The sequence below is a fragment of the Ovis aries genome, chromosome 6, assembly GCF_016772045.2.
Source record: "Ovis aries strain OAR_USU_Benz2616 breed Rambouillet chromosome 6, ARS-UI_Ramb_v3.0, whole genome shotgun sequence".
NCBI classification, from domain to species: Eukaryota; Metazoa; Chordata; class Mammalia; order Artiodactyla; family Bovidae; genus Ovis; species Ovis aries.
Window position 1 is genome coordinate 90,587,307 of NC_056059.1, and position 22,611 is coordinate 90,609,917.

The 22,611-nt window shown below is 41.9% G+C and overlaps 1 protein-coding gene across 1 annotated transcript in view; it reads left to right on the forward strand.

Moving 5' to 3' along the window:
* Positions 1-7,950: 7,950 nt before the first annotated feature.
* The window catches only part of PARM1 (prostate androgen-regulated mucin-like protein 1), a 130,232-nt gene continuing 115,571 nt past the window's right edge, over positions 7,951-22,611 (forward strand). Inside the window, exon 1 of the mRNA XM_012180168.5 lies at positions 7,951-8,198. Within this exon, the coding sequence (XP_012035558.2) occupies positions 8,156-8,198 (43 nt within the window). The 5' untranslated portion in view covers positions 7,951-8,155. The remainder of the gene's footprint in view (positions 8,199-22,611) is intronic.

Sequence of the window (22,611 nt, forward strand, 5' to 3'; positions counted from 1 at the left end):
ATATTATTTATAAATAATAAAGGTCAAAAAGCGTTTCATTTAAGAACTCCCTTCAAGAAGGGTAAAAATTATTAATTTTGTTCAGTCTTGATTTGAATATGTATATTTTTCATATTTATGTAAATAAATGGCAAGTGTGCATAAGGCCTATTTGCTGCATGGCAGAGGGGAGTGACTGTCTCCAGGAAATTCGATTGTGTGATTATTTGAGTCACAAGCTGAGCTAACCACTTTTCTGTGGAAGATAATTTTTACTTGAAAGAACAATTGACAAACTATGGTTATTCAGACTTGGATATTTGCACCGCATTATTTCCATGATGTTTAAATGTCACTTCAAGGAAAACTATAGTATTTGGTGCAAATGGTAAGGTTCAAGCTTTCCAGTGAAAATTAGAATTCTGCCAAACTTGTATCTTTCACCACTAATGACAGCTTCCCAATATTTAAAGACTTTTTTTTTCATGATGGAAGTGGAGCTATTAACAAATACAATTTTTGATGTTGCATAAAGAAGCGTGTCAATTTGAAAGTGAAAGTGAAAGTTGCTCAGTCATGTCGGACTCTGCAATCCCATGGACTGTATAGTCCATGGAATTCTCCAGGCCAGAATACTGGACTGGATAGCCTTTCCCTTCTCTAGGGGATCTTTCCAAACCAGGGATTGAACCCAGGTCTCCCACATTGCAAGCGGATTCTTTACCAGCTGAGCCACAACAGAAGCCCAAGAATACTGGAGTGGGTGTCTGCATAGTTCAGTGAACCAATATTTTCTATATGAACAGTGCATGATATTACAAAATCACCCATGGGTAAAAGATACATTCAAAGTACAAGATAAACCGATGGATTTTAATGTAACAGAATATGAAAATTTTATTGAGATGCTTTCAGATTCCACCTTGCTGCTAACTTTTAGGAAATTACTAATTTTTGAGTTTGGGTGCAGTACAAAAGAATAAAACCATAATTTCTGAAAAGACCTTTAAACAGTTTTCAGAGTTCTTAATTTCAGGAGTGCAAAGGGATCCTGAGACCAAAATCTTTGATAAATGATGCTCTGTGTACAAGTAGAATTTTAGGGACAAGCTATATTGTCAATGCCTCCAAGTGGTAAGGAATCACCAGTATTACACTGACAATTGGGGAACGTCCATTATGGTTCAGTGGCTAAGCCCCTGTTCTCCCAATGCAAGAGACCCAGGTTTGATCCCTGGTCAAGAAACTATATCCCACATGCTGCAGCTAAGAGCTCGAATGCTGCAATTAAAGATCCTGCATGTTGCAACAAAGACCTGGCACAGCCAAATAACAAATAAATGAATATTTTAAAATACGTGGACAATTGGGAAGATTTTACTGTGAATATTCTTTTTTTTATCATCATCATAACCATTCATACCAAATATAACAAGAATTATTACTAAGGCTCTGCCCTGACTAGGGTCTGTTCTAAATGTTTTTGATGCATTCCTTAATAATATAAGGATTATAAGTCTTCACAATGATCCTTATAAGAAAGGTGTCATTATTATCATGTTCACTTCATAGAAGGGAAAACTGAGATCTAGAGAGGCTAATGAGGGTTAGAGGTCATGCAATCAGCAAGTGTGCGGCTCCCAACTACTCCACTATCATTAAGAAAGTCCCACCAATAATGCTCTGCACTTCTGCAGAACATATGCATGAGGCAAGGCAAGAGACCGGGCCCAGTGTTCTACACACACACTGCCCATTATGACAGCTGCTCGAGGAACTAAAGAGCCTCTTGATGAGAATGTAAGAGGAGAGTGAAAAAGCTGGGTGGAGATTCAACATTCAAAAAACTAAGACTATGGCAAATAGATAGGGGAAAAGTGGAAGCAGTGACAAATTTTATTTTCTTGGGCTCCAAAATCACTGCAGATGGCGACTACAGTCATGAAATTAAAAGACGTTTGCTCCTTGAAAGGAAAGCTATGAGAAAACTAGACAGCATATTAAAAGCAGAGACATCACTTTGCCAACAAAGGTCTGCATAGTCAAAGCTATGGTTTTCTCAGTAGCCATGCGCAGATGTGAGAATTGGACCATAAAGAAGGTTGAGAGCCAAAGAATTGATGCTTTCTAATTGTGGTGCTGGAGAAAATGTTTGAGAGTCCCTTGGACTGCAAGAAGATCAAACCAGTCAATCCTAAAGGAAATCAACCCTGTCTAGTAATTGTAAGGTCTGTTGCTGAAGCTGAAGCTTCACTATTTTGGCTAACTGATGCCAAAAGCTGACTCATTGGAAAAGAATTTGATGCTGGGAAAGATTGAAGGCCAAAGGAGAAGGGGTGGCAGAGGATGAAATGGTTAGACAGAGGCACCAACTCAGTAGACATGAATTTGAGCAAACTCTGGGAAATAGTGGAGGACAGAGGAACCTGGCATGCTGCAGTGACGGGGTTGCAAAGTGTCGGACACAACTTAGCTACTAAACAACAACAACAACAACAGTCATGTTTGGTTATTTAAAATTCAACATATGCCTAGTCTGGGGACTTCCTTGGTGGTCCAGTGGCTAGGATTCCACACTCCCAATGCAGGAGGCCAAGTTGGATCCCTGGTCAGGGAACTAGATCCCACATACCCCAACTAACAGTTTTCATGCCACAACTAAAAAAAAAATCCTGCTTATAACAACTAAGATTCAGTGCAGCCAAATAAATAAATAAAACGGACAGTTTTAAAATGTGTCTAGTCTGAATTGAGATATTATAGAAGTATAGAATAAACATTGTATTGAGAAGCTTTAGAATGAGAAAAATAATATAAAATATCCTATTAATATTTTGCTTTCATTACATGTTGAATAATATTTTATTTGGACGCATCAGGTTAAATAAAGAATAGTGTTAAAATTAAATTCATTTGCTTCTTTCTCCTTTTTCAAAATATGACTTCAAGAAATTTAAAAATTACATTTGTGATTTGTATTGGACGATGCAGTATAAACCCAATCAGGTTTTAGACTTGTTTAAATAAGAGGTTTCATTGTGTGTATCACCTCCAAAAGGCCAGTTTCTTCCTTCCTGGGATATTTTAAGGGTTTCTTTCTTAATTAAAATAAAAAATTAGTGACAAGTGGTTTGGTATCCTTAAAGAGCTCACACAGCTTCAAACAAGTTTATTTAAATCAGGGAAATAATCATGTTTCATCAAGCCCTTTTTCTGTTTTGTTCTGGTTTTGTTTGTTTTTTCATTTTTTTAATTTATTTTTTAATGGAAGGATAATTGCTTTACAGAATTTTGTTGGTTTCAGCCAAACATCAACATGAATCAGCCATAGGTATACATATGTCCCCTCCCCCTTGAACCTCCATCAGGCTCTTTTAAAACTGCCTTTGTTCAAACAAGTATTTTTTTGGCAAAGTTCCAAGGTCTGTTTCCCATATTGCATCATTGCCTTTAATCTTTTTATCATTAATATTTTAAAAAGGAAATTGGAATTAAAAAGAGAGAAGCAAAGTTATGTAATGAAATACATAGCAGAACCCACAGAGGTATTTTTGCAATGCAACTTGGGAAGAGAAATGAAATCAAGACAAAAAAAGAAAGAAAGAAAATGAGTTGGCCAAAAGCTTCGTTCAGGAACAGTACATCTTATGTTGAAACCGAACGAACTTTTTGGCCAACCCTAAATATCGGGGTCTTAAGGCTGCTGCATTCCTGCCTTTGGGAGAGAGGGGATTGGGGGAGGAGCTGTCAGAGACCATTTAGGACTTCCCCCTGCAGCTCAGATGTAGCAGGAGTAGAACTGCCCAAGGCACAGTTCAAGTTTCATAACTGTGCATATGAAAAAATAGTCACAGCAATATTAATATTTTCTCGCTGTACTTTAGATCCCAAAATGATTTTTAAATGTACCTCAATACTTTGGCCAACTGATATGAAGAACTGACTCATTGGAAAGGATCCTGATGCTGGGAAAGACTGAGGGCAAGAGAAGGGGGCAGCAAAGGATGAGATGGTTAGATAGCATCACTGACTCAATGGATATGAGTTTGAGCAAACTCCTGGAGATAGTGAAGGACAGGGAAGTCTGATATGCTGCAGTTCCTAGGGTCACAAAAAGTTGGACATGATTTAGCGACTGAACAACAACAAAGTTTCTTCTTTAATAATAACTTACATTTATTGGTGCCTATAACATGCCAAGCATTTCACATATGTAATCCATTTAATCTTCGCCATGTCAGAAAGAAACCAAGGAAACAGGCATATCAAGTAATGTCAGTTAGTACATGGAATGGCAGGGATTAGAACTCAGCCTTCAGGGATCATGGGCTAGACATCAGAATTCAGCCTGTAACTACCACACCACCTCTCTCAACCGAGTTATTCTGTCTCGACTTGGCTATGATGAATCAAGAGTCAAGAGCTTACACTTCCGTACTACCTAATATGCATTATCTGACTTTATCTATACATTATGATAAATTCAGGATGTTGAAGACTAAGTCAGCCAAGGGCAAATTTTTTTTTATATCGAAAGTCTACAATCCCAGAAATTCATTTTAACAGTGATCAAAAAAGAGTGGAAGTCAGTCAAAGGCAGGCTTATCTTAGATTTTATCCCAGAGGAACATTATGAAAGAACCAGGAAATCTATGAAGAAACTGGCTTTTGCTATAAAGATGTGACCAAGAGGTTACATGCAAATTCCATCCCTGATCCCGCTGTGAGGACTGCAAGTCTCCCTGCTTTAATATCTTAGCATCTTTTGGTTTCCTTCATACTTAAACTTTCATAAAGTATATCTCAGTCTCTTTATTTGTAAAATCTGGGTAACGTTATACAGTGTAAAGTTTAGACAGATTACTCAAAATGCTTGAAACAATTCCTAACATAACATAGAGGAGAGACTCAATAAATGTTAGTGGGCATTTATTATTTATAGTATTTCACATAATAAAGTATTGCATATATTTTGAGTTCTTTTTTATTCAGTTCAATAAACAACAACTATAAAACAATTCACTCATTTCTCCCATCCCCTTTCACTTTAACATAACAAATTACCACATATACTTTGGAGATCATTCAATGCTTGGCTCCTCACTTCTAGAATATAAGCTTCCTGGTGGCAGGGACAATTAACCACTGTGGCACAATCACAATCATGAAGAATGTGCTTCCTGGTGGTGAAGAACCACCTGCAATGCAGGAGATGCAGGAGATGTGGGTTCAACTCCTGGAGAATAAAATGGCAACCCAGTCCATTATTCTTGCCAGGAAAATTCCATGGACAGAGGAGCCTGGCAGGCTACAGTCCGTGGGGTCACAAAGAGTCAGACATGCCTGAGCGACTGAGCACATCATCAATAAATTATGAGCAGAACAATCACTTCTGGGTGGAAAACATAAATGCTGCACTCAGTTCTCCTCCACAGTCTTTCCTGAGTGTAGAAGACAGGGAGTACAACACTGAATCCTGATGTAGAAGACATCTGCTCTGGGGAGTAGCTGGATCCACAGCCGATGATGATCAGAGAGAAGTAAACCTCTATTGTTTAAGCCTCTGAGCAATAAGTAATAATGGGGTGGTATATTACAGCAGCATAACCTACCTACATCGACTATCACAACACATTTCATTCCCACAACCTACTATAAGGTCTACCACCCAGTAAGTAATCAAATATATTTTTACTAAGTTAATAAATCCAAAGCTTTAATGGTTGATAAAGACTTATTTTAGTTAAATTATTTTCAACTCTATTCTGTATACAATGAAAAGCTTTGGAAATTTTAACTAATTCACACGTGAGGATCATAATCTGCTGTTGCTAAGTGACTTCAGTCATGTCTGACTCTTTGCAGCCCTATGGACTGTAACCCACCAGGCTCCTCTGTTCATGGGATTCTCCAGCCAAGAATACTGGAGTGGATTACCATGCTGGGTATCAAACCAGCATCTTAGATATCAAAGCCTGTCACACATGCTTTGCACTACTAAGGGACTCCATTAAAGTTTTATTGAATTTCAATTGAATATTTTTTTCTATGAAGTGTTTTTGAAAAATATTTCTGTCACAGAGCCTCTTACTTAAATGACCCTATCTAAAGGCACCAGTGCCTTTAGAACATGCTTGCAGAACTCTGTGTGTGGTCCCTGCCTCCCCACCAGTCACCACACAGATGCAGAAATTCTTCATAATCACATAGATTACACTAGAAACCAGAAGGACCTGAAGGTCAAAAACATTAAGACAACTTGTTTAATAAATTGAGTTTGCAGTTTCTCTGGTCACGGAGGAGGAAAGGGGGATGGGCATTTGGTTATTTATTTCAGCAAGAATCAATACATTTACCAAGACAAAAGAAAAACCATGACCTCAGTTTAATCTGGTTGGGGAAGCATGACAAGCTGTATCCGTGGTAATGGTAGGGTCAGGCAGAGGAACTGATGTCATCATAGAAAAAGTCATGAGGTCCAAGAGAATGAGAAAATGAAACCTAAGGCTCTGTCTGGTAAATGAGAAAGAAGTCACAGAAAAAAAAAAAAAAAAGTTGCCCTCCAGCACTACTCATGGTTCTGAGCAAATCAGTTCTTTAGAACACTCAATTTCTGCAGCATCCCAGCTCTAGTGTCCAGGGGACCACGCTCAGTCACTTCGGTCATTCCAACTCTTTGAGACTTCATGGGATTTTCCTGGCAAGAATACTGGAATGGGTAGCCATGCCCTCCTCGGGGATCTTCCTGACCCAGGGATCAAACCTGCGTCTCCTGCATTGCAGGCAGATTCTTTACCACTGAGCCTTTGAAGAAGCCAGCCTAGGGGACCACCAGGCTCATAATAACATAGATATTGGGAGGTGATCTGGCATCTGGTCTTATAGAAATGTAGAAATAAGCAGGTCTAAGGTGGTGGGAGGATAAGTGAAAGGTCAGCGTTGACCGGTGTGAACATAACAGAAACTCTGGGCTTTGGAGAGAGTACCAGGGTGACCTGGGGTCCCTAGGCAGGCATCTTATCTCTACCATTATCTAGTTATATGAACACAAGCAAGTACTTAAACCTTTCAGTACTTTCCTTTTCTCCCCTGAAAATGAAGATATAACAGTGTCACCTAAAAGGATTGTTCTGAAAACTTGATTTGGTTAATACATGTACAGCACAGTTGTCTAACACACAGCATTTCTCAGGAAATGACAACCTTTGCTATTATGCCCTGGGACACAAGCTCGTGACTGTGGAATGCAGTCCTTACCAGTTCTGTGTCCCTGGGCACATTACTTACCTTCTCTGTGCCTTAGCTTTCTCATCTGTAAAATGGAGTAATAATTCTTATGTCATAGGGCTGTTAGAAGGCACCATGATACACCTAGTAGGGTTCCTCGCTCATAGTTATCCCACGATCACTGACATTATCTGACATTAGTACTATTTCTTCTGTTAACAGTAAGAAGCTGAATAGGATAGCAGACGTTTTGGCTCAGGCACCAGGAAATGCAGTGGGGCTGAATGGGCGTGAGGGTTTAAATGTACACGCAGAATATTTAGGGAAATGAAAAAACGAAAAAGGCTCTCATATTTGGAAAAAAGTGTCTACGTGCTTAGAACGGTGGGGTCTTGGCCCTTCGAGGTGACACCTAAGATGGCACATGGTCACCAAGGTTGTAACTCATGTAAGAAACCTGAGATAAATTCCTGAGAACAGAGATCTGCTCTCACTCCTTTGCATTCCCTTAGTTCCCAGCACAGTGCTAACGGCCCCAAACATTTGCTGAACCGGGTCAGTACTCGGGTCTCGCGCCCTGACTGTCCAGCAGAGGCCGCCCTGGGCCGGGACTCTCGGGACTCGAGCGCCGGGAGAGGAAAGGCCAGGGGTGGCCTTGTCATCGCCGCGGGGCCCGGGTGGGAGGGGTTTGGCGGCGGCTGTCGCGGCGGCGGAGGCGGCCCCGGGCTCCGGCGGCTGGGATGGAGCAGAAGCGCGCCGGGCGCGGGAGGACGAGCAGCTGACGGAGCCGCGCGGCGCTCGCCTCGCTTCCCCTGCCGCCGCCCGGGCCGCCCGGCTCCCGCCGCAGCCAGCGGGCCGAGGAGAAGCTGCCCGCGCTCGGGGGCGCTCGGTCAGTCCCGGCAAACTCTCCCGCCGTCCGCGCCGGGCTCGGCACGAGTACCAAGGTACCATGGTCTGCAAGACCCTCTTCGCTCTCTGCATCTTCACGGCAGGTATTTTGGGGCGCTGTCCCTGGCGGAGGGGTCGGGAGCGGTATGGGACCCGAGGCCAGCGCTGGGTTGGGAGCTGAAGCCGGGGGATCGGGAAGTAAGTCGCCGCGCGCGGTTGGCGGGAGTGGTGCGAGCCTCTCGGGTTGCGCAAAGGTACGAGCGCACTTGGTTTTGGGGTGATGCGCGTTTTTGGAGATTCTGTGCCGAGGCGGACAGCGGGATTGACAGGGTTCTTCCCGCCGCAGCTCGCCCCCGCAACAAACTCCGGGCTTTGTGAAACAGGTGGCTGCCCGACGCGGCTGAAGCCAGGCTTGGCGACGCTGGGGTTTCTCGGGTCTCCGAGCACACCATGCCAGAGCTGGGCATCAGACTTCCTGACGCGATTGCACCCAGAGAGGGATGAGAAAGAGAAGCAGGGGGGGAATAGCATCTGGGAAAGCGTGAAGTCTTGGCTGCGCACCCGGCCGGGCTGGTTTGCGTTCCCCGAGTTTTGGTGGGCTCTGTCTCCGCGTGCTTTCCTATTTACGCTTGAGGACGGTGCGGCACCGACAGCCCCGCTCCCACCCGGCTCGAGCTTCCGATCACCGCTGGGGAGTTACCACTTCTACCTTGTGGCCCCTGGGCTCCCCAGAATCCGTGCCCCTGGCTGAAACTGTTAACTTGGCAAACACTAGCATTCTCCTGGTTCCATCCCTGCCCCTCCGGCCGGCTCGGCTTCCCCACGCGCGTATTTCTCTGGACCACGGACGGCAGCGGCCTCTAAGCAGAGGACTGGGGAGAGAGGAGCCGGAGGATTGAGCTTGGCTTGGTGGGGAGATACAGAAAGGCGCTTTGAGTCAGAGGTTGGGGTACCCAGTTTTTCTAGAAAATGCAGGCCGACAAGGGACAGGCATAGGCGGAAAAAGCCGTCGTGTGCGTGGACGCCGGCGTGTTTAAAGATAAGAATGTCCCAAAGCCACGTCCATACACAAATCATTTGACTCACGCTTGTAGAACGTGTATATATATTTTTCGTCCTGAATTGCTTGGGTTCCTGTAATCGTGGACACAGGTCATCACAATCCCATAAAAAGAGACTAAGGATTTCCTGGCAGCTCAACAAAGGATAATGCAGTTTTGAGGAAAAGTTTCCCAACTTGAGGCTAGAGAGAGTCTTCTTCCTCTACTTGCTGAGCGCCTCGGAAAGCTGTCTTTTCTCTGGTGTCTGCACGGTTCGGAGCGTCCTCAGCCTTGGCCAGGCTGGGAGCGCACGGATCCAGGCAAGTGTGACAGCGAGGGTCCCGGCATTGCCAAGAAACGTTTATGAAATGACAGGGAAGGTGCCTTCCATTCTCCAGGATAGAAACCTTTTCATGAGGCTCGGGGCTCAGAAAACCGTCAGTTAGCCAGTAGAGCTGGTAGGTAGGTTTGTTGGCTAATTTTATTTAGTGGCTTCTTTTTAATTTCTTCCTGTTTTTTTTTTTTTTTTTTTTTCTTAAACAACTCTAGCAGTTGGCAACGCTGGGATTAGGCAGTGTATTGTGGCCCAACCCCCACCCCCACCCCTCGCCCCGGCCCCCGCGCAAGGAACTCACGATTTTTTCTCCCTCCTTGGCCAGTTTTAGAGGTTAGCTCTGCTGTTTTTTTCCAGCTGAAATCTTGCCCTTGTTCCTGCACAGAGTGAGGCGGCTGGTAGCTCAGGGACTAACTGAGTAGCCTCATTCTCATCCTAAAGCACCTGTGTTGAGGTCAACGTCCAGAAGATCACAGCCTCCGACCTCCAGGGCTCCCCTGACCCCCCGGAAGACATAGTTCTGTTGCTGGGTCCATCTCCCAAACAGAGCCTGCGGAAGCTTCATCCTTTCCTCTGAGTTTGTGCCCAGGAAGAAGTCTCTTTAGGGATCAGTGTGTTAGATCTACCTACAGTAAGTTATCAGGAAAATCATATAAAAATATGTATAAATACCTTATGAGCTTCTCTACATCCCCAAGTAGGGTGCTTTCAGAAACTAAAATACAACTTTTCTAGAAAAAGTTGGTAAAGGAGAGAGGGACTAGGGTTCTTAAGATGAAAGTGGCATGCGTGTTTCAGTGGATCGTTCTGGCTCCCTTGGCAAAGCTCTAGCTAGTTTCACCAGGCAGTTGCTTTTTCTTTTCTTTTGTTTCTTTTTTAATCCCTCCAACTTTAGTGGCTTCAGGAAATTTTCTGTAAAACTCTCAATGATACTTCTTGAGTCAGGAATGGGGCATAGCAGGGAACTTTTTTTTTTTAGCCTAATAAATCTACTCATTATAAATACTTAGCATTTCTTCCAACCTGTATAATGGGCAGTTGTAAATATCTGCATTGTCAACAACACAGCAAAAGTAGACCTCTACACTTAGTTGTATTTTAAAAAGAAGGAAGAGAGAGAAATCTTGGGCTGTCTTCAGTTCTTCCAGAGGCGATTGTGGTAGAAAACGAGCGTGGCTATTTTACAAACCATTCCCAAACACCTCTAAGGCCAGTACTCAGGCATACAGAAACACTATCTCTAAATTACAAGCCAGAACCTCCGAGGTTTGGCATCAGAACCAAGCGGGAAGGGAGAATGAAGGGCCACAGGAAGTCTCCATCTTCATCCCTCTCTGTTTCTCCACTGGATTCAATTCTGTCATTCCCACCACCATTGTTGCCACCCTCCAGTGCTCTATGGCGCAATATGTTTAAAAATTCCCTCACTGAGACATCTGAGATTTACTGGAACTTTCCAAAGTCCTTTTCCAAACATTCAAGTAGTTCAAAGGAGAAACAAGCATAGAGAAGAAAGACACAAAAACCCTTGACTCCATGTTTTCTGATGTGGGTTCTGCCCTGTATGCCCCTGGTCTCCCCACCCAACCCCGGGGAGAATGCAGCATTCTGCCCCATTATCCAAGCTTGGTGATCAAGACCAGCAGGGCTAGATTCCAGTCTGCCACCCATCTCGAGAGCCTATTTGTGTTTTGCGCCTGTAACATCATTCTTCAGGTAACTAACATCTCAAATGTCCTTCCTGGAAGACCCCACCCTCCACATTTATGGCTGTGTTCTCACTATAGATCCCAATATATGGAAGGGCCTTATCATAAGCATATTAAAGGAGTATCATAAATCTTACCATAAACGTGTTAAAAATAAACCCAAAAAATGCACGCACATTTAAGGCAACAGCTGGGTTGCCTATGGTTGGTTGAGAGTGGAGGTGAAGGGTGGCATGCATCTCTTTAGCCTGGTTACCTCCTATTCCCCTGAAGTCTGCGTCACAAAGGCACACATCCTTCACTGGGAAACCTACCTGAGGAGGTAGAAGTTTTCTATTACTATGGGATACATTTGTTGACACAGTGTTGCAAAGTGGTGAGCACTCGAATTCTGCAGTTAGATTGCCTTGTACAAAGCAAAATTATTGCCACTAAATTGGATAATCTAGGAACTTAATCTAACCATTCTTGACTTTTCTTATCTACAAAATGGAGGGACTAAAACCTTATTAGGTTGTTGAAAGTGGTAAATGACTGTTCATACCTATAATGCCTGGGACATAGTAAGCACTCAGTAAGTATTAGCAGTAGTTATTGCTATTATTCTGATTTATAAAGGTGACTGTGTTCAGCACCAGTTAGGTCATCCTCTATGAAGTGTATGTGTTTCTGCTTGGCCTGTGTAAATTGAAGATATCAACTAATATTCCAGCACAGTGCCAGCTGTTCTGGCAAATCTTCATGTGCAAATTAAGAAAAGATTCAGCTGAGCCTACTAAATGCCTAATTTGAAAAGGTTAATAATGTGCCAGCTCAAATTTAGCACAACAGTCCAAAAAACACTCAGTAACAAACAGAAGTGTCACCGAAGACTTTATTTCTTCCACAAAGTCTTTTGCAAACTGATCTGTTTCAAGAGTCCAACTCGGCTAAACCTTAAGGTCAAATAAGGCTTCCCTGGTGTCTCAGGGGTAAAGAATTTGCCTGCCAATGCAGGAGACATGGGTTTGATTCCTGGGCCTTAAACATCCCACGTGTCACACCACGACTATTGAGTCTGTGTTCTAAGAACCTGGGAACCGCTCTAAGGTCATGCACAGCTACTGAAGCCCACACCATAGAGTCCATGCCCCACAACAAGAGAAGCCACTACAATGAGAAGCTCCAATGAGACTCACTACACTGCAATGAAGAGTGGACTCCACTCACCACACCTAGAGAAAAGCCTGTGCAACAACAAAGACTCAGCATAGCCAAAAATAAATAAATGAACAAATAAAATTAAAAAAAAATGTCAGGTGCCCAGATCCACAAATTTTGGATAATTGAGATCAAACAACTTAGGAAAAGGCATTTCGTGGTGTATGAATGACCCAGCATGGCTCTCTCCAGAATCCAAAATCATCAGTAATGGCCAGATCTCTAATTTAACCTGATCATTTGGGCCTAATTTAGTAGTGCTTATGTTTTCCTAAGAAAAATATTGGGCAAATGTTTACACTGCTTGAGCAGATTTTCTTAAACAATAATTTTGCAGGGGGCAGGGGTAGGGGGTACAGCATTCACTGGAAACAAGGAAGAGGGATGTTAAACATAGTTTCAAAAGGGATTGGCTGTTTTTTAACACCCAAATGAAAGGAATCTTGCTATAGCATTTACAATAGTTTTCTCCCTTTTTGAAATATCTGTTTACTGAGATTGTATATGTTAGTTTAGGAAACAAATAGAGTCATCCCTCAGTATCCACAGCCTGCCCTCACCATAAAAAATCCTCAGATGCTCAAGTTTCTTATATAAAATGTATATAGTATTTGCATATAACCTACACATGTCCTTTTGAATACTTTAAATCAACTGTGGTGTTGGAGAAGACTCTTGAGAATCCCTTGGACTGTAAGGAGATCAAATCAGTCAATCCTAAAGGAAATCAACTCTGAATATTCATTGGAAAGACTGAAGCTGAAGCGCCAATACTTTGGCCACCTGATGTGAAGAGCTGACTCATTGGAAAAGACACTGGAGCTGGGAAGGATTGAGGGCAGGAGGAAAAGGGGTTGACAGAGAATGAGATGGTTGGATGGCATCATCAACTCAATGGACATGAGTTTGAGCAAACTCCGGGAGATGGTGAAGAACAGGGAAGTCTGGCGTGCTGCAGTCCATGGGGTTGCAAAAAGTCAGACACGACTTAGCAACTGAACAACAACAATGGCAAGGTTGCTTAAAATACCCAATGAAATGGAAATGCTATGTCAGTTGTTTCAGGCATGCAGCAAGTTCAAGTTTTGTCTTTTGGAACTTTCTGGAATTTTTTTCCCAATATTTTCAGTCTGAGGTTGGTTGACTCCATAAATGCGGACCCCATGGATATGGAAATCTGACTGTATTTGCTTTGCTAGCAATATATTGAATAAAACAGTTGCCTAGAAAAAATTAATTCTTCATTTAGGATATATCAGTGGTCATGAAAAAAGGTAGGCCAACAATGGGTACCTGCATAATGCAATGATTGCTTTTTACTTGGAGTGTTAGTTGCTCAGTTGTGTCTGACTCTTTGTGACCCCTTGAACTGTAGCCCGCCAAGCTCCTCTGTCCATGGGATTCTCCCAGGCAAGAATATTGGAGTGCGTTGCCATTTCCTTTTCCAGGGGATCTTCCCAGCCCACGGATTGAACCTGGGTCTCCTGTATTGCAGGCAGATTCTTTACCGTCTGAGCCACCAGGGAAGCTCTAACCTATTAACCACTTTTACTTGGAAGTACAAGGTTAATAGGTTATCATCCAGTTAATGTACAAATAGGGTGAATCCCATGGACAGAGGAGCCTGACAGGCTACAGTCTTTAGGGTTGCACAGAGTCAGACATGACTGAAGGGACTTAGCACACACAAAGGGTTACTATAAAATAAGACTCATTTGTGTACGTAGCTCATGGCATTACATTTCGTAGTCACAGCTTAAATTATTTCAGTGATGGGGATTGATGTGACATCAGATTTTCTGATGTGTGGATCTTTAAATAGTCTTCATGATCCTTTACAGCAGCTTAGCTCATTTCTTTTACCTGTTCTAATATTGTTGAGATTTTTGCCATTTATAAGGTAATAGAAACCATTAAAGCAAAATAAATGATTATATAATTGTTTCCATCTGTGTTTTTCATTGGTGCAAGATAGTATAATATTGATTGAAAATAAACTATTTTAATTTTCCTTGGGTAAGTATTGCCAGGTTTAGCAATGAAAAGTACAGGTTGTCCAGTCCAATTTGAATTTAAGTAAATATGAATTCTGAGTCTATCCCACTTAGTGCTTGGGACACACTTAAGCTAACTAATTCTTCCTTGTTTGTCTTGAATTCCGATGTAATGAGGCACCCTGTATTTTGTGTAGCGGCGCTACCTTTGGCCTTCCATATGTGGTTCATCAGAGCAATGTGTTTGACATAGAACTGGCTTTATTTTGAACTGTGCCTCACCCAGCTTTAGCTGCCCTACACCACTTCATTCATTCATCACAATCTGTTCATGGGAAGAAGACACCGAGATTTCAAAGCAGCTCTGTCTCTGGAAACAACTTACAAGGTTAGGATTCAAAGGGAGATCTGCAGTGGAGCATTTTGAATTGGATTGCATATCCATTCACTGTGCGCTGTGGTGGGTTTCTGAACAAGTGGTGGGATTTCTTTAGCCTCCCCGAGGCTACATTACTTTACCCCTCCTTGTGACCTTTCCTTCAACAACAGAAAAAAAAAAAAAGTATATTGTTTAAAATGGTAGCAGTGTTCTTGCATAGGAACTGGAACTAGTAGCTTTGCAGAATCCAGCTGGCAGCTGATTAAAAAAGAAAGTTATAGAACAGCTTTGGATTTCAAAGTTCTCTTCTGTGCCAGGATTTTAACACATCTCACAAATATTACATAAGGTTTGCATAATTCCTACAGGAAAGGTCTATACGTATCACTTGAAAGCTGTGGCTTTATGAAGCCTAAAGCAGCACATTAGACAGAATTTCAAGGCAGATTGGGGAGGAAAAAAATCCTTGAAGCAACTAGGCTGTGCCGGAAATTTGTACCTTTATACCTAAGGCCAAAAAATTGTGGAAAGTTACCAGGTGTGATATTTAGAAAATACGTCTATTCAATACAAAAGAAGATGGATGATAGAATACAACTTTGATAATATCTTACACTTGCAGTCCAAATTCTGACACTTGATTTTCTTTTCTATCAAGGAGGAAATAAGGACAGAGATTTTAGGGCAGGTGTTGCACATGAAAAGAATTGGGAGAGAGGGGATTTTATTTGATTTTTCATTTTTTTGGTCATGGTTGTGAACTTAAAGCTACCATTCAGGCTTCCTGCTGATTAGAACACATTAAAATATACATTACCTTTAAAATTAGGATATTCTTGCCAGATTTGTGTAGTACAGAAGCATAACCTCATTACTGAGAGGGTTTATTCACCACTCTTGTATCCAGGAAGAGTTGTTACCGGCGCTGTCTGCCCTTTATGAAACCTTTTCATTTTCCATTGGAAAAGCTTTTGTGATCCTACAGATAGACAGCAGACAGATACCATTATACTGGCACTGAACAGTTATTTCACCATTAAACCCTCTATATTGCATGATTCTTGCTTTGTAATTTGGACTGTAATTTGGAGTCTTTAGAAAGAACAATAAAAATTATTGTGAGGATAAAAAGATGCCCTCTTTATTCACCATGCAAAAAGCTGCATGTGTTTTGTTGTTTCTCGCTCAGCGGCTCAGTCATATCCGACTCTGCAACCCCATGGGCTGCGGCACGCCAGGCTTCCCTGTCCTTCACTGTCTCCCTGAGTTTGCTCAAACTTCTGTCCACTGAGTCAGTGATACCATCAATCATCTCATCCTGCCCTCGATTTTTTTAGGGAAATGTTTAAGATCCCAGTCATTCTCTTGAGTTAAAGTAATGTGCCACATTAGGAGAGGACTCAGTCCATCTCAGAATTACAACATGAGGGTGTCTCGAAGCCCATTTGTCCATCAGAAGGTGCTAAGGAATCTGGTGGTCTGAACACCTCTTTCTTGGTTTGGGAAAAGTAGGTTATTGGTGGATCACATACTACTGGTCATGGAAATTCTCTCTGTTGTTGGACCAGCTGGATGAGGGATAACATCAAGCTGAATATGGCCATCACCCAACTGATGGGAACTCAGCATGTTTTATCTTAAAAACTGCAGTGTTGTCAGAGATGGCAATCCAGAAGAGAAATCTCTAGAACTGAATTTTCTGAAGAACTGCACAGACAGTTCTGAGTAGGAGAAAGAATTACAAATTTTTGAGGATAAATAATCATTTAAAGTTTGTTGTTGTTTAGACATTAAGTCATGTCTGACTCTTTTGTGAACCCATAAACTATAGTCCACCAGGCTCCTCTGTCCATCAGATTTCCCAGGCAAAAATATGGAATGGGTTGCCATTTCTTTCTCCAGGGGATCTGCCCAACCCAGGGATTGTACCCACATCTCCTGCATTGGCAGGTAGATTCTTTACCACTGAGCCACCAGGGAAGCAATAAGGTTTATCTTCCAGGAGATGTAGATGGTAAAGGAAGTGTGATATCAGATTATTGTATATATGGAAAGTGGATAAGAAATGGACAGAGGGCAGAGGCCATGGCTGTTTCAGAATTTCTGTGGAGAATACGTGGAAGAGGCTGGGGGTGGTCTGCTGCATGACATGGTGAGACTGTCAGATGGCTGAGAATGTCAGATGGCTAAGTGAGGCTGAGAAGTGAGCACTGAAATTATTGGGGCTGCTAAAGTCCAAAGCATCTCCTTGATGATGCTGCTGGGAATGGAAAATTAATCCAGTTTCACTTTTAGGCAAGGGGGATAAACAATTTTCCCTCAAAATTTATATGCATATCAAGTGCCTTTTAATCCACCTTTCTAGTTTTGTGAAAGGTTGCAAATTGAGCCTTTCAGAGGAATCATTGTGCCTTAAATGCCCTGAGATTTCAAGAGAAATTCAGCTGCATGGTTTTGTTCCATGAAGGAGGACTGAGTGGAGCTGAGTGACTGGGACTTGCCCACTTCCAGGCAGTCCTCCTGGACTGCACTTCCCAAAGAGTCCTATTTTTGAGCAGATTTTTCTTTCAATGCTTATATGAAGAGAAACACAGCCCTGGTATTTACCTGGTAAGGATAGGATTTGTGTTACTTCCTCTGAGAGGCAGCATGATATGGTGAAAGGAGCTTTGGAGGAAGACAGGCTGGTGGGATGCCAGCTCCAGGGTCTTGATTTCCTCCTGGTAGAGTCATGACAATATGTTTATTATCACAAACACTGAGCGTCATGTAGGTAAACATCCAGCGAAGGTTTATTAAACAGGTATACCAACAGATAGAAGATTTCTTTTATTTCATTTGTTTATCTGCCTCTCACTCCTAGAATGTCAGGTGCATGGGAATTTTAGCTGTTTTGTCTCTGCTGTCCTCCCAAGCTTGGAGAACAGAGCAAGACATGGAATGAGTGCCTACCAAATATTTGTTTAATTAATTTTTAATAGAGAACCTACATGTCTGTCTAAGGCTTTGGAGATACGGCAATGAACAGAAGAGATGGAAGATTACCCTCAGAGAACTTACATTCTTTGAAGATGATGAATTCTGACTTGGTCAATAGTTGACTGTTTCACAGTCATCTCAAATCCATCACGTCAAAATCTTGAAATCTGAATGCAGCCATAAGGGTTAATTTTGAATCCATACTGGATCTGCTTCTGTGACTTTAATTCTTACTTTGCCATTTTTGTTATTATAGGCATACATAATGGCCTGCCTCGGGAGTGCTACCCACCCACCTCTGCTTGACCCTTGGGCTAGGGTGCCATTGTTTGGCTCATAGGGAGATAGCCTGATCCTGTCCACCTGTTAAGGGCTGTAAGGAAGTGAAACTAACATATGCCCCTGCTGAGGCTTGTCATTCTAGAAGATATTTGCATGAATTAAATGGTCTTCTTACTTTGTTTCCTCACCTCCCCTAATCTCTGATCCATAAAAGAACCTGGCATCCAGGCCCCAACAAGATGGTTACTTTGAGGCCCTGATCTGCCATCTTCTCTGCCAACCAGCTTTCCAAATAAAGTTATCTTCCTTGCCTCAACACCCCATCTCAGATTTATTGGCCTATCCTGCAGTGAGCTGAGCAAGCTTGGACTCTGTTACGTGTACTCATGGACTTTTCTCCTTACACAGGCCCCAGGGGAGGCCTTCCTCACCCCTGTTAGTGGCAACCCCACCTTTTGAATTGCTCATGTTGAAAATCTTGAGTCATCTTTTTTTTTTTCCTTTTAAACTTTTTATTTTGTATTGGAGTATAGCCAATTAACAATGTTGTGATGGTTTCAGGTGAACAGCTAAGGGACTCAGCCATACATATACCTATATCCGTTCTCCCCCAAACTCCCCTCCCATCCAGGCTGCCACATAAAATTGAGCAGAGGTCCATGTCCTATATAGTAGGTCCTTGTTAGTTATCCATTTTAAATCTGGCAATGTGTACATGTCCATCCCAAACTATCCCTTCCCCCATCCATCTCCCTCAGCAACCATAAGTTCATCTTCTAAGTCTGTGAGTTTCTTTCTATTTTGTAGGTAAGTTGATTTGTATCATTTCTTTTTAGATTCCACCTATAAGGGATGTACAAGTATTTCTCCTTCTCTTTCTGATTTACTTCATTCAGTATGACAATCTCTACATCCATCTATGTTGCTGCAAATATCATTATTTTATCATTTTTAATGGCTGAGTAATACTCCATTCTATATATGTACTACATCTTCTTATAATGAGTCATCTTTGAGTCTCTTTTTCTCTCAACACCCCTCATCCCATGCTTCAAAGGCTTCTGTTCACCCTACCTTTAATGTTCATACAGAAGTCCGACTCTTTCTGACACCTTCATTAGTGTCTGTGGTGTGATTCCCCCATACTCTTTCTCTTGGAATTCTGCAGGGGCCTCCTCTCAGGCCTTGCAACTTTAACCCTTTACCCCACAAGGTCTGGTTTCTGCAGAGCAGTGGTCAATCCAGAGGAAATGTATCAAATGATACCATTGCTCTGTTCACAGCTCTGCCACAGCTTCCTGTTGCAACAGAGTAAAATTCCAGCCCACGTCCTTAGAGCTGCCATCCAGATCTTCCTGAGCTGCTCTTTGTTCATCCTTGGACTCAGATTTCTACCTCTCCTCTGGTCCCCTGGCACCTGTCACACTGGTTTCCTTATCACATACCATGGCTGGTTCCTGTCTCTGGAATATCCATGTGGATATTCTCCAGATATCCACACGGTTAATTTCTTCACCTCCCTAAAACCTTTGCTCAAATGTCACCTTCTCAGTGAGACTTGATCCTGATCAACAATTTTTTAATTGGAGTATAATTGCTTTACAATGTTGTGATAGTTTCTGCTGTCCAGTGAAATGAATCAGCTAGATGTATACACATATTCCCTCCCTCTTGGACATCCCTCCATCCCAAATTCTCTAGGTCATCACAGAACAATGAGCTGAGCAGTCTGTTCCACCTTGCCGACATCATATTCCCCACACCTCTGCTTTTTCCTTAAAGTCTCTCTCCTTTCATCCCTAGTCCCTTACCCCCCTGGGATTTTTGTCTTTTACTGTGATATCCCCAGTGCTGTGGTATCCCCAGTGCTGTGGGTATCCCCAGTGCTGTGGTATCCCCAGTGCTGTGTGGCACTAAGGGGATACTCAGAATATATTTGTAGAACTGAATGATTCAAATATATTTTTGAGGGCGGGCAAAATGAAGACTTAAATTTTACCTTCTATCCCCTCAAAAGGAGACATGGGCAGACTGAATTACTATCAAGTGCTCGTGTCTATTTTTTCCAAATAGCTTAAAAAAAAAAATGAGTCAGTCTATTCATTTTCATTGAGGGTTACAGAAGCTGAACTTGAAAATCAGCTTTTTTAAAGCTATGCATATACAAAACACTTTTTTTTTTAAGGCAAGACTTTTTTTTTTTTTGCCATGGATATCATTTGAAGATAGTTGAAATTTCTTAGTCTCTGGCCAATTAAGGAAATGTCACCTTTGAGCTAAGCTAGAGAAGATAAAGATACTTCCACTATTTGAACATCTTTGAAAATTTTCTGAATAGCTAAAAAGAGCCTGATGATGAAAATGATTTGAGCCTAAGGGAAGCATGACTGGCAATTTCCCAGTGGTGTCCAAGAGACTTAAGTCAATTCAAATGTTGAATGCTGAGGGTGTAATTAGTCACAAATAAGCTGAAGTGTAACAGAATGGGAGTTTTCCTTACCGACTCTGCATTCTCGCTTCATCCGTGATTCTGAACTATGAATTGTGTTTGAAGCATAAGCAATAGGTATAAGTGATGTGAAACCCTGACTAAAATCAGAGTGGCATCTCACGAGCACTTGGTCTTCACCCTGCAGGACTGACACCCCTTGACGTGGCTAGCGCCACCCAGGCTGGCACGTCCCCCAGCTGCATCCACCGGCAAAGACTCATAGTACTTTCTGGCTGAAATAAAAACACCTACTCATTTAGCAGCTGCCAAAAAGAGCATGATCTTGGAAAAGAACAAGATACTGATCTTGAAGCCTAAGGGATAATAGCAAAATTTAAGGTTATATCCTGGATAACTAGTGGGATCTTGGTGTATAGCACAGGGAACTCTGCTCAGTGTTCTTGGTGGGGTCAGATGGTGGGGGGAGGGGATGAAAAGGAGGTCCTATATAGATATACATACATATATATATATAATATATACAGTTATATAATTAGTTATATAACTGATTTAATTCATCGTGCAGCAGAAATTAACACAATGTTGTGAAACAACTATACTCTAATAAAAAATGGAGGTTGTTTAGTCATTCAATCATGTCCGACTCTTGCAACACCATGGACTGTAGCCTCCTGGGCTCCTCTGTCCATGGGATTTTCCAGGCAAGAATACTGGAATGGGTTGACATTTCCTTCTCCAGGGGATCTTCCTGACCCAGGAATTGAACCCCAGGTCTCCTGCATTGCAGGCAGATTCTTTACTGACTGAGCTATGAGGGAAGCCCATACTCCAATAAAAAATAATATAAAGTAAAAAACTTCAGGGTAAAAAAAATAATAAACATAAAAATATCTGTTTTAAAAGAAAAAAGATTGTATCAAGTTGAAGGGTGCCTTATAAACAAACCAAAGAAGGGAAAAGATGATCCTCTATATGAAAAACATGCTCCTTGCTTGTTCAGTGAGGTCTCTGGTTCATTTCTTAGGTGGGAAGATGCTCCACCATCTTGAGAGCAGCGTGGACTGTGAACAGAGGAAGGACAAGGAGGGGAGCCCAGGCCCTGTGCTGCAGAACCCACTGGGTACTGTGTCTAGGGTTGTGGGTATGACCCGGGAGGACAGGGGACCATGATGCCCCACCTTCCCTCCATGGGAGGTACCATATTCCCTGACTGAAATAAAAAATAAGGCCTAAGTTTTCACTGGAAGAAAAAGGAACAGGCATATGACACTCAGAAATCTCAAAGCCAAAGGTGGCTGCTGAAACACTGAAAATTACTGCGTCACTGAGAATAGGGTTTCAGGTTGGAATATTATCAGAACTAGGGGAGATGTGGTTGTTGAGATTCAGGAATTTACAGTCAAGTTTTTCTTTTAAAAAATGCAATATTGGTAAGTTGTCGCTTGTTCTGTAACAGTTTTTCAAAACTGCACTCAAGCACTGATTTGTTTTTTATTTTTTATTATGGAAACTGTAAACATACACAGAAATTGACAAGAATGTATTTAACCTCTGTCCAGACCTGATTCAGCCTTATTTGTTTGTTTTGGTTAAGAGCTTTAAAAAATATTAATCAATTCAGAGCGATGAAGATAAGTCACTATGAAGTATCAGTCAGATCACAATAAAGAGTTCCATGTTTATTCAACTGGGCACTATTCAGCAGCTGTTTAAAACAGTGAAGTGACTCATTTATGTCCTGACAGGTAGAAATGGTGGCAATATATTGAATTACTATTAGCAACTTTATATTTTACAATATATTGAAAGAGCAGGCTAAGGAATAAAATGAATTTTGTGATAAAATATTTAAAATGTCATGCGTATGCCTGTGGAGGAAAGAGTTTAGAAGGATACAGTGGTTATTTCTGGCAAATGAATTTTGGGTCAGTTGCACTTTTTATTTTTTATACACTCTTTTGTTTTGCCTGAAATTTATTTTAATGGGTTGTTTTGTCTTCGCAATTTGAAAAGTAAAGATATTATCAATATTTTATTCTCTTCTTATCAGTACTTACTGTGACTACAATAACTACTAGATGGTTACTTCTATCCTCAAAATGTTGATTCAAATATCACTCCAGTGGAGTCCTCAAAAATAACATCTTA